The sequence below is a fragment of the Necator americanus genome, chromosome III, assembly GCF_031761385.1.
Source record: "Necator americanus strain Aroian chromosome III, whole genome shotgun sequence".
Classification (NCBI taxonomy): domain Eukaryota; kingdom Metazoa; phylum Nematoda; class Chromadorea; order Rhabditida; family Ancylostomatidae; genus Necator; species Necator americanus.
In genome coordinates this window covers 2,161,841-2,174,390 of record NC_087373.1, presented here as the reverse complement: position 1 = coordinate 2,174,390, position 12,550 = coordinate 2,161,841, and the positions used below count along the sequence as shown (strand labels likewise).

At 32.7% G+C, this 12,550-nt stretch overlaps 1 protein-coding gene across 3 annotated transcripts in view; it reads left to right on the top strand.

Moving 5' to 3' along the window:
• Positions 1-12,550, top strand: part of RB195_008369 (uncharacterized protein) — a gene marked incomplete at both ends in the record, with an annotated part of 53,041 nt that overhangs the window by 34,184 nt on the left and 6,307 nt on the right. For 2 of the 3 annotated variants that reach the window (XM_064194824.1, XM_064194823.1), the window contains 2 exons: positions 8,384-8,485; positions 9,439-9,535. In XM_064194824.1, the coding sequence (XP_064045966.1) occupies positions 8,384-8,485; positions 9,439-9,535 (199 nt within the window). Of the gene's footprint in view, positions 1-6,845; positions 6,897-8,383; positions 8,486-9,438; positions 9,536-12,550 lie in introns of those variants that run through there. The other variant, XM_064194821.1, reaches the window with a different exon arrangement.

Below are 12,550 nucleotides of genomic sequence, written 5' to 3'. Positions count from 1 at the left end.
TCACTCATTCCTGAATTCGGGTTTTTTTTCCTGTCGAGAATCATTCTAATAATTTTCTGAATAATTTTCTTCTAACAAATCCTTACATCACAAAAAAAAACAAGCAACTAACGTTTTTCTCGTTCATTTGGAGGCGTAGTGGAACGAGCGAGCAGAATTTTCATTTCTTCTGCTTCTTAACCCTCTCTATACTCTTAATGAAAAAATATTCATGAAAAAAAAGCGATTTTAAAAATGATGAGAATAATTTGAATAATTTTTTCATTTGTTTTTATTAAATAATTCACAATTAAAATAAAAATTAAATTGAAATGAAATTTAAAACAAAAATAAAAATAATTTAATAATTCATTGCTTTTATCAAATAATTTACAATTAAAATAAAAATTAAATTAAAATGAAGTTTAAAATAAAATAATAAAATAGCTTATAGATAGAATAATTATAATTATTAATGAAATTCTTTGAATATAATTATTCTTTGAATTTTATTATTAATTAATCTATTATTATTAATATTAATTTATTATTAATTGGTCTGTAATTATTACTATTAATAAGTATCTTTTATTGTAAACTTTATTATTATAAATTGTAGTTATTCTATCTATAAGCTATTTTACTATTTTGTTTTAAATTTTATTTAAATTTTATTTAAAATTTAAATTATTTGATTTTCAATATTTGAAAAAAAATCGAAATTAGATTCTATCAGAGAATTTCCTCTGTTCTACAGGAATTGTTAACATAAGAGCTTAGTTTAGAATTCTCAAACAATTCCGGCGAGATGCTGGTTTTCTCTGTAGGACCACCAAAACTGAATCCACCTCATAGAGTTAGATTTTTTCAAAGGATATTTTCTTTTTTTTCGTGAAGGTTTATTTGAGTTTGCTTCTGATAAACTATAAAAACGATTGAATGTGCATTTTTCAATCACTTCACAGTGGCCGCATTTCAATACAAAAAAAAATTGGCGTTGGGACCACTGAAAATTGCTGAGCAGGAAACAGGAGGAGAAAAACTTTAACGAAGAAATTGATCTATATAAATGAAAACCTAAGTAGTTGTAGAAATTTTCATATTATCATAGAAGTACTAGGATTATAGCAGTTTTAGAAAAAATTAATAATAATTTCTTGAAGCTTTTCCAAATTTCAATTTATATTTCAATTTTTCACTGTAGAAAATTCAAATTTGCAAATTTTTCATTATATTTTGAGTTGACATGAAGATTAATTGTGAATAATTATTGTGTGAATTTTTTGTTTTAATGAATTTTGAAATTTCTGGAGGAGGGAAAGGAGAATGAAGGTGTAGAAAAATGAGTGAAATTGTACGGGAAATTTCTGGAGAATTTCCTTTTTCCTCTTCCTTCCTTCCTTGGTCTACTGCTTCAATTTCCTGTATCCAATTGTAGAATTATAATCGTTATCCTTCGCCTAACGTATGGAAGATATCTTTCAGCATTTCTTTTTTTTTTTTCTTCGAGACTCTCCCTGTCTTTTTTCCTTCGTTTTCGTCATTTCCTGAAATCCAACCCTTCCAGTCTGCCTTCCATTGTCCATATCTGGTCGCAATCCAGTGAAAATTTTAGTGATGGGAAAAAACACCTGAACTTAGCAAGGAACAAGAGGAAAACTTGGTACTTCTTCAAATTCGGAAAATAAAATAATAAAAAAACATAGTGTTGTAAATAATGATAAATAATAGTAAAAATAAAAAATAAATAGATAATAATATAATATAACATATAAAATAATAATGATAATAATACATGATATATAAAATAAACAAAACAAAAAATAATAATAATAAATCAATGAGAAATAAGATTCGATTTAGAAAGAAAAATACCCTGTTCTTGGGAGTATCTATAAAATAATTTAAATGAAGCTATTAAAATATTGAAATACGTATGTACATGGACAAATTTTCTATTTTTTTTCTCTTTTATTTTTAATTTTTTTCAATTTTCTATTGACTATTACATTGAAACAAAAAAATAAACGACAATAATAAATACTTGATGAGTTTTTGGTAACTTTTACTTTCTGGCAAAAAAAAGTGTGGAAAAAATCGAGTGAAATTTGCGGTAAAAGTGATTGAATTAGCGGTAAATTGATGGAATTATCGGCTCTCCGGAAAATTCTGAAAGTCCGCTCAATCTCAGATCGTGCAAATCTTTTTTTTTTTTGTAGTCTGAACTGTATTGATGTGCTGATTTAGGTAATAAGAAAAAGAGAAAAGAGAAAATAGAAAGAAACGCGTAAAATTCTCCGAAATTCCTTAGAAAATTGTTTTTTAATACGCGAATTGTACGAATTGTACGGTGGCTGCGTGAATGTCCTTGTACTTTTCACTATCGTATCGATCGCATACTTAGAATAAGATAAATTGTACACAATGTTAATGGAATTAGCTAAAAATTAATATTATCAATAATATAATCAATAATTACAATTAATAATACAATTAATTACATTACAGAGACGTTATTTATTACTTATGTCATATTTATATTAGTATTTTGTATATTATTTGTATTATTATACATTTTTTATTGTATATATATTAATTGTTGTGTTTATTTCATTATTATTTAATTATTTATCATCATATTATTATTTTATTATTATTATTATATTATTATTATTTTACTACTGTTTATCATCATTTATCATCATTATATTTACACTACTATTATTTTATATTTATTGTTTTATTATTTACTAATTATATTGTGTTATATTTATTACTTATACTTATTATTTTATTTTATTTTATTACTTATACTTTTATTAGATTTATTCTCATATATTCAAAAAATACGCCATTTTATGGCATTTTCATTGAAAAACAAAAGTTTACTGTTAAAAATATGACAAATAATAATACAATGCTAAGCGTAAGCATTGAAAAACCGGCAGCAAGTGACCGCCCGGCGCCGGCATCCGAAAAAGTTGTTCAAAATGTTCGTCTTTACCGGTCACATGAGAAGGAATCAGAGAAATGACAGCGAAGTGCAGATAATCCTGATCCGAGTCCTCCCAAACCTGAATCCTGAAAATGATTCAGAAAAAAAGGTGTAAAGGGGCGGAAAAGATGGAAAGGGAGGATCTTGCTTCTCCTCTACCTAAACGACGAATCATTTATGATCAGTCTCCAGTGAAACTTCTCAATAGGAAAAGAGAATTGATCTTGAAGAAAATAAATGAGTGTTATTAAAATATGTGAAATGTAGATAATAAACAAAATAAGCGAATGTTATTAAAATATGTAAACATGTAAATAATACTTGAACAAAAAGGACTAAGTAGAGGTATGAAGTGAATACAAGTAAATATTACATAAGTAAGAGAAAGTGGTAGTAACAATATAAGTATGGATAAATAGTAAGAGAACGATCAAAGAAAAATAAAATTCAAAAAAAAATTACTATAAAATAATAAAGACTTATATAAGGTGGTCTACAAGGGAAAATCCATGTTAGTGTAGCACTCGATCCAAGTCGGTGACTTTTTTTTTGCTCACATTTTTTTTCTCCTGGATAATCCTGGCCAGCGGCGGGTGTAGCGCAGTCGGTAAGAGGTTCCGCTGTCTGCACAATCCGCCCTAGTGCTCACCAATAAATAAGGGTTGATAAATTGGTACCAGACTTGTCTGGGAGGATAAAAACACTGACTTGACACATCGGCTGGCCCCCGCAAGTCATTGTATGGGCCAACACGCGTTCCAGAACCTCAACGATTACGAGTTGCAGTGAAAACGCGTTGGCGCATCCCAAGTGGATTGATTAACGCCAGAAACTTTATCCTTTATCCTGAATGGGAAAGTGCAATGAGCTGATATCGGAGTCTTTTGAAGTTGATGGATAATTTTTTTCTTACTAACCGGGCGTGGAGGAATCATCATCGTCGCTTTTACTCAATACGCGGGCGAACGGGATTCGTGTAGGAAGCGTTGACCTTGTGCCAGCAGCACTTCTTCTTCGTACTATTCATTTGCGTTGAACTCTATGAGCTTCACCTTCTTGTTCCTGTATGAAATCAAGAGGTTTCCTACAAAAACAAGAAAGTAAAGCTGAAAATTTCTTTACGAACCATTAATCATTCCTGAATCAGCGACTCGTGACGTTTATTTTTTTCTTAGAGTTATTCTGTGTCAAATTTGTCCGCTACCGATCGTTTCGACGATTCTGGGGATTCTCTTTGTTAAGGATTTTCACGATGGGTCCCTAAAACCTCTACGCACGGCTCACCTTTAGGATTTGATGTAGTATCTTAACCTCGTTCATCTCGTTTATCTCGTTAATTATTTTAGTTGTAAATCTTACCCGCCGTAGCATTTATAGTTAAAATGTCGTGACTTTGGGTTCTCTTCGATGTTCTGGACGCTTTGATGAGCAAATCCACGGTTTTGGACAGTGGAATACAGTCCCGGATGATTGGTGTTCAGGTGATTCTCCCGTCAATGATAGCGTAAGTTCTCGGAGTGCTGGGAAGACGGAATTTGCCTGATTTCCTCCTTTCTGCATTGAATATTCCCGCTCGTATCTATTTCTTGGTGAGAACGACGAGACATTTTGGGAGGAGTAGGGATCTTTTGGAAAAAATCCCTTTCTCTCCTAAAGATCCTCTTTACTCTTCTTTTTCTGATTGTCTGCCGCCGCCAGTTGAGCGATTGTAAAAACAACGGAACACGGGACATGCAAAAAAAGCCCCACTAAACAGTATTTTGTGAGAAAACTCATAGAACAAACTATAAAATAAAAAAAAACGACTAGAAGTATTTTGTCCAATTCCTATGGTGAAATATTTGTGTTTAAAAAAAGCTCTTACGTTCTTTAGCCATTCTCCACTGTGTTTTCAAAATTTCAAAAATTTTTCAAAATCACCTAAAATCTGATGCAATTGTATAAACGATAGCATTCGCTCGAAATGGCGTGTGGGGTCTAGGAGTTGCGATCAAGGTGGGACCTTCGTTTATTGTAATCGAACTGTAGAGATGAAGTGGGACCTTGGCTTATTGTGAAACATTACAGAGATGAGTGGGGGTCCCTTCGACTTCGAGGACAGCCGCGTTCGCTACAATATCGGAGTTCGCCCTATTTGAACCCGGCCATATCTCTACAATATTGGTATTAATTGAAAAAATTAGAAAAAATTATTTAAAATTATTCAAACTTATTTAACTATTTCAAAATTATCTATTTGAAGAAAAAATGTATTATGCTAAAGAACGCCGCAGTATCATCTCGTCCGAGCGCAAAGAAACCTCGAATTCTCTTGAAGTTTGAGCCTTTAGAATCCGAATTTTCTTGGAATTCCATGTTTTTCGACTTCTATCAGAGTCTGCAAAGGAATTATTTCTCAAAAGAATCTTTTAAAAAGTGAGAACTCTCTCTGAAAAGATCCTTCATGACACTGTTTTTTTTCGTGAATACCCTAGAAAAAATCTTTTTAAATCTCTTCTGTCTTTTTCTTTCATCTTAAATGTTCCCGTGCGGTTAATCACTGTGGGATACCGATGACCGAACTGTCAGCTACGAGATCTCTTGGAGTTAACTTTGACTGGTAAAAATTCACCACGAGTAAAAATCCATATTCACTTGCGAATTCCTATTCCTCATTTATTTTTCTTCTTTTGTCTTCGATGCACTGATGGAAACTAAAAAAAAAAACACTTTCTCTTCGGTGGGGTCTACATAGATGTTTAAAAGAAAGCGTAAATATGAGTTTCAACTGTAAACATGGCATAAACATAGTATAAACTGGGCCTGGATGTTTTCGTGTGAACATAGCTTGGATCTAGGACGCGCTGATTGATGAGATACAACACCGCTACTATCATCTGCCTCGAAATCCGTCGCAGACCGTCGGAATTCTTCGGAGCAGGCAAAATTAAATTTTGAAGAATTCATTCGGGAGCAAATGAGCTGCTGATCTCAAATATGCACCAAGAATTTCGTTTCGACAAACCTGTGGCTTGAAAACAATTAAATTTCCCGCAACCTTAATTACACTAAGGGCATCACCCCACGAATTTGAGGTGGTACAGATTTCAGGTGAAGTATTCGTATACGGGATGGGAGACTACGGAGAGGTGGGTGATTCCGTCCATCTCTTCCAAATTGCCGTAAAAAAACGGCTCGGAAGATACGGCTTCGGGCGTTCTGGCGCACTATTTTCCACAAGGAGTTCGATTGGAGCGCGCCAGCCGTTTGCACACGCCGCATCTTCCGGACCGTTTTCTACGGCAATTAGAAAGAATTTTTCGGAATCACCCCTCTCTCCATAATCTACGACCCCGTATACGAATACTCCACCTGAAACCCGTACCATCTCAGATTCGTGGGGTGATCCCTTTAATTGCGTTCACACCTCCGCTATCCTGACATTAGACGCGCAATGCGCGGATTTTCCGACCGATGTTAGTAGCGTAGACAGAAAATGCGTCGTGGGTTTCCAATATGTATGGAAGCAATCTTTTTTTCCCCGCTGAGAGTGGATTTAAATAGGAAATTCCGGAAGTTTCTTCCGAATCAGACACTGTGGATTTTGTGTGCCAGGAAATGTTTGCCGAAGAACGAGGAAGACTGATCTCACGCGATCAACTGCATTTTGGAGTAATCCCACTGAAAATTTTATAAGTAAGCCGAGTCATTGTTGACTTTTTGACAATGAAGAAAAAACAACCATTAAAAGTTTGTGGATCCAGCATCCGTGAAGGCCGCTGTTTCCAGGAATTTTCGAGGTTTTCTTAATTTTATGTATTGATAGTTTTTTCACACGACATAAAAACAGTTCTTTGGTGGTTCCACTACAGGAGTTTTTACAGGCACAGCAATGTCAAAAGCAATTTTTCAAGCAGTATCCATGATATCCTCGTCGGCTATGGTGAGCTTTAAATTATCATAGCCGAGCTTAAGGATATTCCTTGAATGATTCCTTTTCCTTGAATTCATTCCTTGAATGAAAAATGAAAGTAATAATAAAGAGAGATATAGTAATATGACAATGTTATGAATGTTAATAGGAGATAAAATGAGATTCATTTACTACTGCCAATATATTCCTTCCAACGAGAAGAAAAAAAAATTCCAGTTGTTCATCTTTGTGTAAGAAAAAAATCCTGAATAATAATGGAAAAGGAAAAATCACAAGAAAAAAATAGCTGTTTGATCTTATTGGATGAAAATCATCGTTTTTGGGATCGATAAACTCCTAGAAGTGGATTTTTGCGCAATTCTGCTGATCCCGTGGAAAATCCATGGAACAGTTCTCCAGGCGATGAATTGGAGAAATGCTGGAAGATGTGGAGATATCGTGGATTTTTGTACAGAGATCGGGTTGACCCGGGCGACTGCGTAAAACTTCATGACTTTTCTTGTTTGCTTTTTTTCTCTTCTTCTTTTCTCCACTCCTCTTCTCTCTCTTTCTTCCTTTTTTTTCTTTTCCTACTTTTTGTTTCTAGGAGATTTATTTATGCAATATCGAGTCTAGCTTTCTTTTTCTGGAAATCAAGCTAGACTCGATATTGCATAAATAAATCTCCTAGAAAAGAAGGCTAAACTCGATATCGATATTATTTTTCTTCCTTTCTTTTTTTTCTTTTCCTCATTTTTGTTGATTAGCTAGCTTGTTGTTGCTACTCATTTTACCATTTCTTTTGCGGCTTTCGTTTCACCTTTCGGCATTTTCTTCCGTTTTTTTTCTGGAAGGATATCCACAGTGACTTGATAGGTCGAGGAGAAGGAGTTGAAGTAGTTGAGGCTATGAAATTTTTCTAGAATTCTTCTTGGATTCTATGGAAATTTCACAGCTGAAACGCAGAGAAGAACTTTTTTTGCCATCTTGCAAGCGCTATCTTTCATATATGCATATTCTGACAAATGTAATGAAAGAGACTACATTTTTAGAGAGAGAGAGAGAAAGAGAGAAAAAACCCTTAATGCGTAGATTACGAAAAGCGTGAGAAAACTGGAGAAAAACACCGGATTTCCGCTCAACTCCCAGCGGAGTACTATTCGCTCATGCATTAGAGTACAACGATATGATCTATGGATATTTATTTGACGTATTGGATGGGATTCAGCGAGATTCATTAATCTTATATGGGCGTTAGTTTGGGGAGAAAATCACTGGAAAGCGTGAGGATTTAAAGTTAAAGTCTCGACAAAAATTTTAATTTCTAAGAAACATTGAGGGAAATTCTCGGATTCCTCTCTAGGAGATCCTTAAGAGTTTTTATTGTGAATCTGGAGGAGATTTATTGGCGTCTAGAGAGTCTATAAAGATGTTACCTCAGATTCCATCGCCCCTTTCGATACTTAAGTGATTTTTTTTCAAGGATGATACCAAATTTGTGCACGGCTATTCTTCAGGAACTTCGACGATGTGTCAGCATGGGTTTTCGTGGATTCGAAATCGGTTCTCATGTGGGCGAGAAAAGTTTGGATCACAAAGATTTTTGGCCACTTTATAAGGTGAGTTTGGAGACGGGTAGCTTTGATCTTGTCTGTAATTGCGGACATAATCTCCTCACGTCAAGGAGACGATTGTATGCCAATAGAAATTGCTAAGTCGCAAATTACTAAGCGGCAATTAATTACTTCATAATTTTTCGATTTTACTAAACTAAATCTACAGAAAAGCAGGGTGATCCGTTACTAATCCGTTTCATTCAAAATTTTCTCCTTTTTTTGGCTGAAAAATCTTTATGTATGGATAAAAATCCACAGTTTTCTGTAGTTGAATAGTGTGATCAGTGTTTTTCTCGTGTAATGAAAGAGTGGCTAACTTGATTATGATTAGAATTTCCTTACCATTTTCAAATCTTTTGATCTCCATAGGATTTCTGATGGCTATTAAAAATATCCAGCCTTTTCTTTTCTAAGGCAAGATACAAGTGATTTGTACACCTTTTTCTCGTTCAAATGGTTTTTTTTCTTTTGGTCCTGGGAAAATTTGGATATTTCTTTTTAAAGAAAATTGCAGTTGTACAATGGCGAATTTGTAAAGAATTTCTAGAAGTTTTTGTAAATATTATTTATTTTATGTCCCTATATAATTCATGCAAAGATTGCTCGAAAAATAATATTAGAGAGACATTTGAACACAGAAAACTCGAAGAATCATAAAAAAAATTTTTGTTTTTCGCTTTTTTTTTTTAGAAAATTCCAAGCTCAAATATTTGAGAAAGTCTGGATAGCTGTGCTTATATGTAGACCTCTAAATTCTTGTTTTTGGAGAGACCGCATCTTTTTGACACTTGGGTTTCTGGGATTTCCGACGTCCCAATCCTTTTAAGGATTTCATGCTTGAAATTCTTTTCTCACACTTTCCACTTTCTGAGATCCGCTTAAGTTGAGGATTTTCACGGTTAAAAACATAAAATAAAATTTTCCCAGTCAGAAATCCATAATGAGCATAATTTCAGGAATGCGAAGATCATGGCGTGGTAATATTTGTACATCCATGGGATATGCATAGTTGGGATGGTCGTTTGACGAAATATTGGATGCCATGGCTAGTAGGTAAGTGGTGTGTGTTTATGGTATCCCTCCCGTGCAAGACCTAAGCAAGGGCCTTAAATGCCTAGCGCTATTAATCTACACGCACACACATCATTAAGATGGACCGAGAAACTCTCGGTCAAAGCTCAACGATCCATACGCGCTTCCCTATTCCCCAGACAATTTCCAGAATTGTATCTACATACACACACGCGCACACATCCAGGCAACGGGAACGATCAATCTCTGGGGCTAAACGCAAAACGCAGCCGCTTCCGATTAAGACGCGGGTAGATGATCATTAGATTGTTGTGAATTTTTCACGTATAAATCAAAATATAAATATAAATAAAAAAAATATAAATCTCTTTAGATAGAGATTTCCACGAATCCTAAACAAAGAAGTTTTTTCGCTTCTTCTTAAATGGTGCAATCATAAAATAAAAGATGAAAAATAGGTAACAAAAAATATATAATGAAATAATTTCGGAAAAAAATTAATTAAGAAATTCACGAGTTCATTTTTAAGTTTATTTTTTATTTTATTTATTTTATCTTTTAAATTTTATTTTTATTATTTTTATTTTTAAGTTGTATTTTTTGGGGAAAAACATCGAAAAATTCTACTATAAAATATAAAATATACAAAAACAGAATTTATGAGTTAAACCTACTTACCTTACCTATATATAAAGTAGTTATGGATAAGTGACGACTTATGCTTTCAACTAAATTTGTATGTAAAAAAAATTTTTTGGCCTGAAAAATTAACGAAAAATGCTCGGCGACTGAAACGCGCGGGGACGCGGGTCGTTGAGAATCTTTGCCGCGATTATAAATTACCGTAGTAGAGATTTTGACCAAATAAGCACTTTTTTTGCTTTTACTTAGATAAGAATAAAATTACTTAAACCAAATAAACCTAATAATTTAATAATACTACTTAATAGTTTGAATTTTTAATTTTTTTTAATAATTTAGGAATTATGGAATAAAGGATAAAATATAACTAACGAATGAATAATTAGGTAAGTTAATGAATAATGAATTTAATTAAATAATTTTAAAAAAATCAATTAAGGAATTTTTAAGTCGTTTTCTGAGACCTATTACCACCTATACGTTATAGAGAGGTATTAGTGGGAACTTATGCTTTGTTTTCTATTTTATTTATTTATTTCTTTTTTTTTCTAACTGAATTTCCATGCTAAAAAAAATTTGGCTTGGAAAATTAAAAATTTGGATGTAGAAAAAAATTGGCTCGAAAAACCAAGGCAAAACCCCAGCCGACTGAGACGCGGGTAGACGGTCCTTATATTCCTGGGGATTTTTGCACGATTATAAATTACCGTAGTTGAGATTTTCGAAAAAAAAACCTACACGAGTACAGTTTTTTCTCCCCTTTTGTTTAACTGACGTATAAAGTAAAAGATAAAAAATTAATAACGAATATTTATATTATGAATATTTAATTAAATAATTTTGAGAAAAAGTTAAATGAAGAACGGTGTGAATTGTTTTTCACGCCTAGTATTACATCCAGTTTATGAATACTATTGAGTACTTATGCTTTCGAATTAATTTCTACCTTTTAAGAAAAAATTCTTAGAAATTTTACTGCTTATCTAATAATGAACAGTAAAATCTAAATAATCTAATAACAATTGAATAATCTTAAAGAAAATTATCTGAATAATAAACAGTAAAATCTAAATAATCTGGACAATTTAATAATATTAAATTTTGGAAAAAAAAAATGGTTGGTAAAAAATTACATTAGAAAATTAAAAAATTATAAGGAATCATACATACACATACATATGTCTGCAATGTATAAACGATTAGGATTTCTTTTTAATTTTAAAGAATTCCTAACTTTCTTTTTTCTTTTTTCCCTTTAAATTGTTTAGTTTAAAGGAAAATTTTATGAAATAAAAATATAAATAAATATAATAATAATAATAATAAAAATAATAATAATAATAATAATAAGAATAATAAAGTTATGAATTTTAAATAAAATTTTAAATGTTTCGTAATTTATAAAAGACTTAGATCTTTTAAACGAAAAACTAAGTACATATTAATCCGCTAGCATTTTTCTTACATTTATATTGATTTGTGATTTATCTATTAGAAAATTTTAGACATTTAAGTTTTTGTCGATCTTTGTAGAAAAGGATTTCTTAGGAAATACGATGAAAACTGGGAAAAAAGTGATCTCAACTCTTTGTTTTTCTAATTATGGATCTGTTTTGTGGATTCTAGCACGTTGGGGGTACTTTTACACGTAGGAACGTCTATAAGTACTGGGAAATTTCCTCGAAATTTCCTTCCCGGGAACGAATATATACATCTATTCCATCATTTATGGAAAAAGCTTTAAACATTACTGGTAACGATCATATTGGCGCCGTCAGATCACCGTAATAAAGTCCTTTAGGTAAAGGGGGCCCAAAAAAATTAAGGTGCATTGATATCCCGACAGGGATACCATTTCGGGTCTCCCTTAATCCTGGCTCATCAGCAAAAATGAGTGAACTGATTCTCTGGTAAATTTCTTGTATCCGGAGCTCATCCCCTTTTTATTCTTATCCATAAATGTGAAATTCCAAGAGTTTCACATTTACCGGTACCTTTTTTTAGGACGGAAATGTAAAATATCATAAATTGTAATGTAACACATAATACAAAATGTAATGTGTCACACATTATCGATCGTATCGATTTTTGCTGCAACAAATCCTTAATCTCTGGGAAAAAACTCCTCGGAAACAATGATTATTTGCATTGGTGATCTGCAAATTCCTTCTATACGTGCTGATTTCAAAGCCACGACAGGAAAAAAATCCAGATTCGCTTAGATCTCATTCGATAAGATGAATTCGTTCACATAACACTCCATATTAAGATCTCAAATGACGCGGATCACGTCATTTCACTTCCAGGTCCGTGTTTTTTCCCGTATTCCATGCAATAAAGGCCAATTTTCTGCTAACGTGCAGCGTAGACGAAAAAAGAATGAATTTGCAGTCA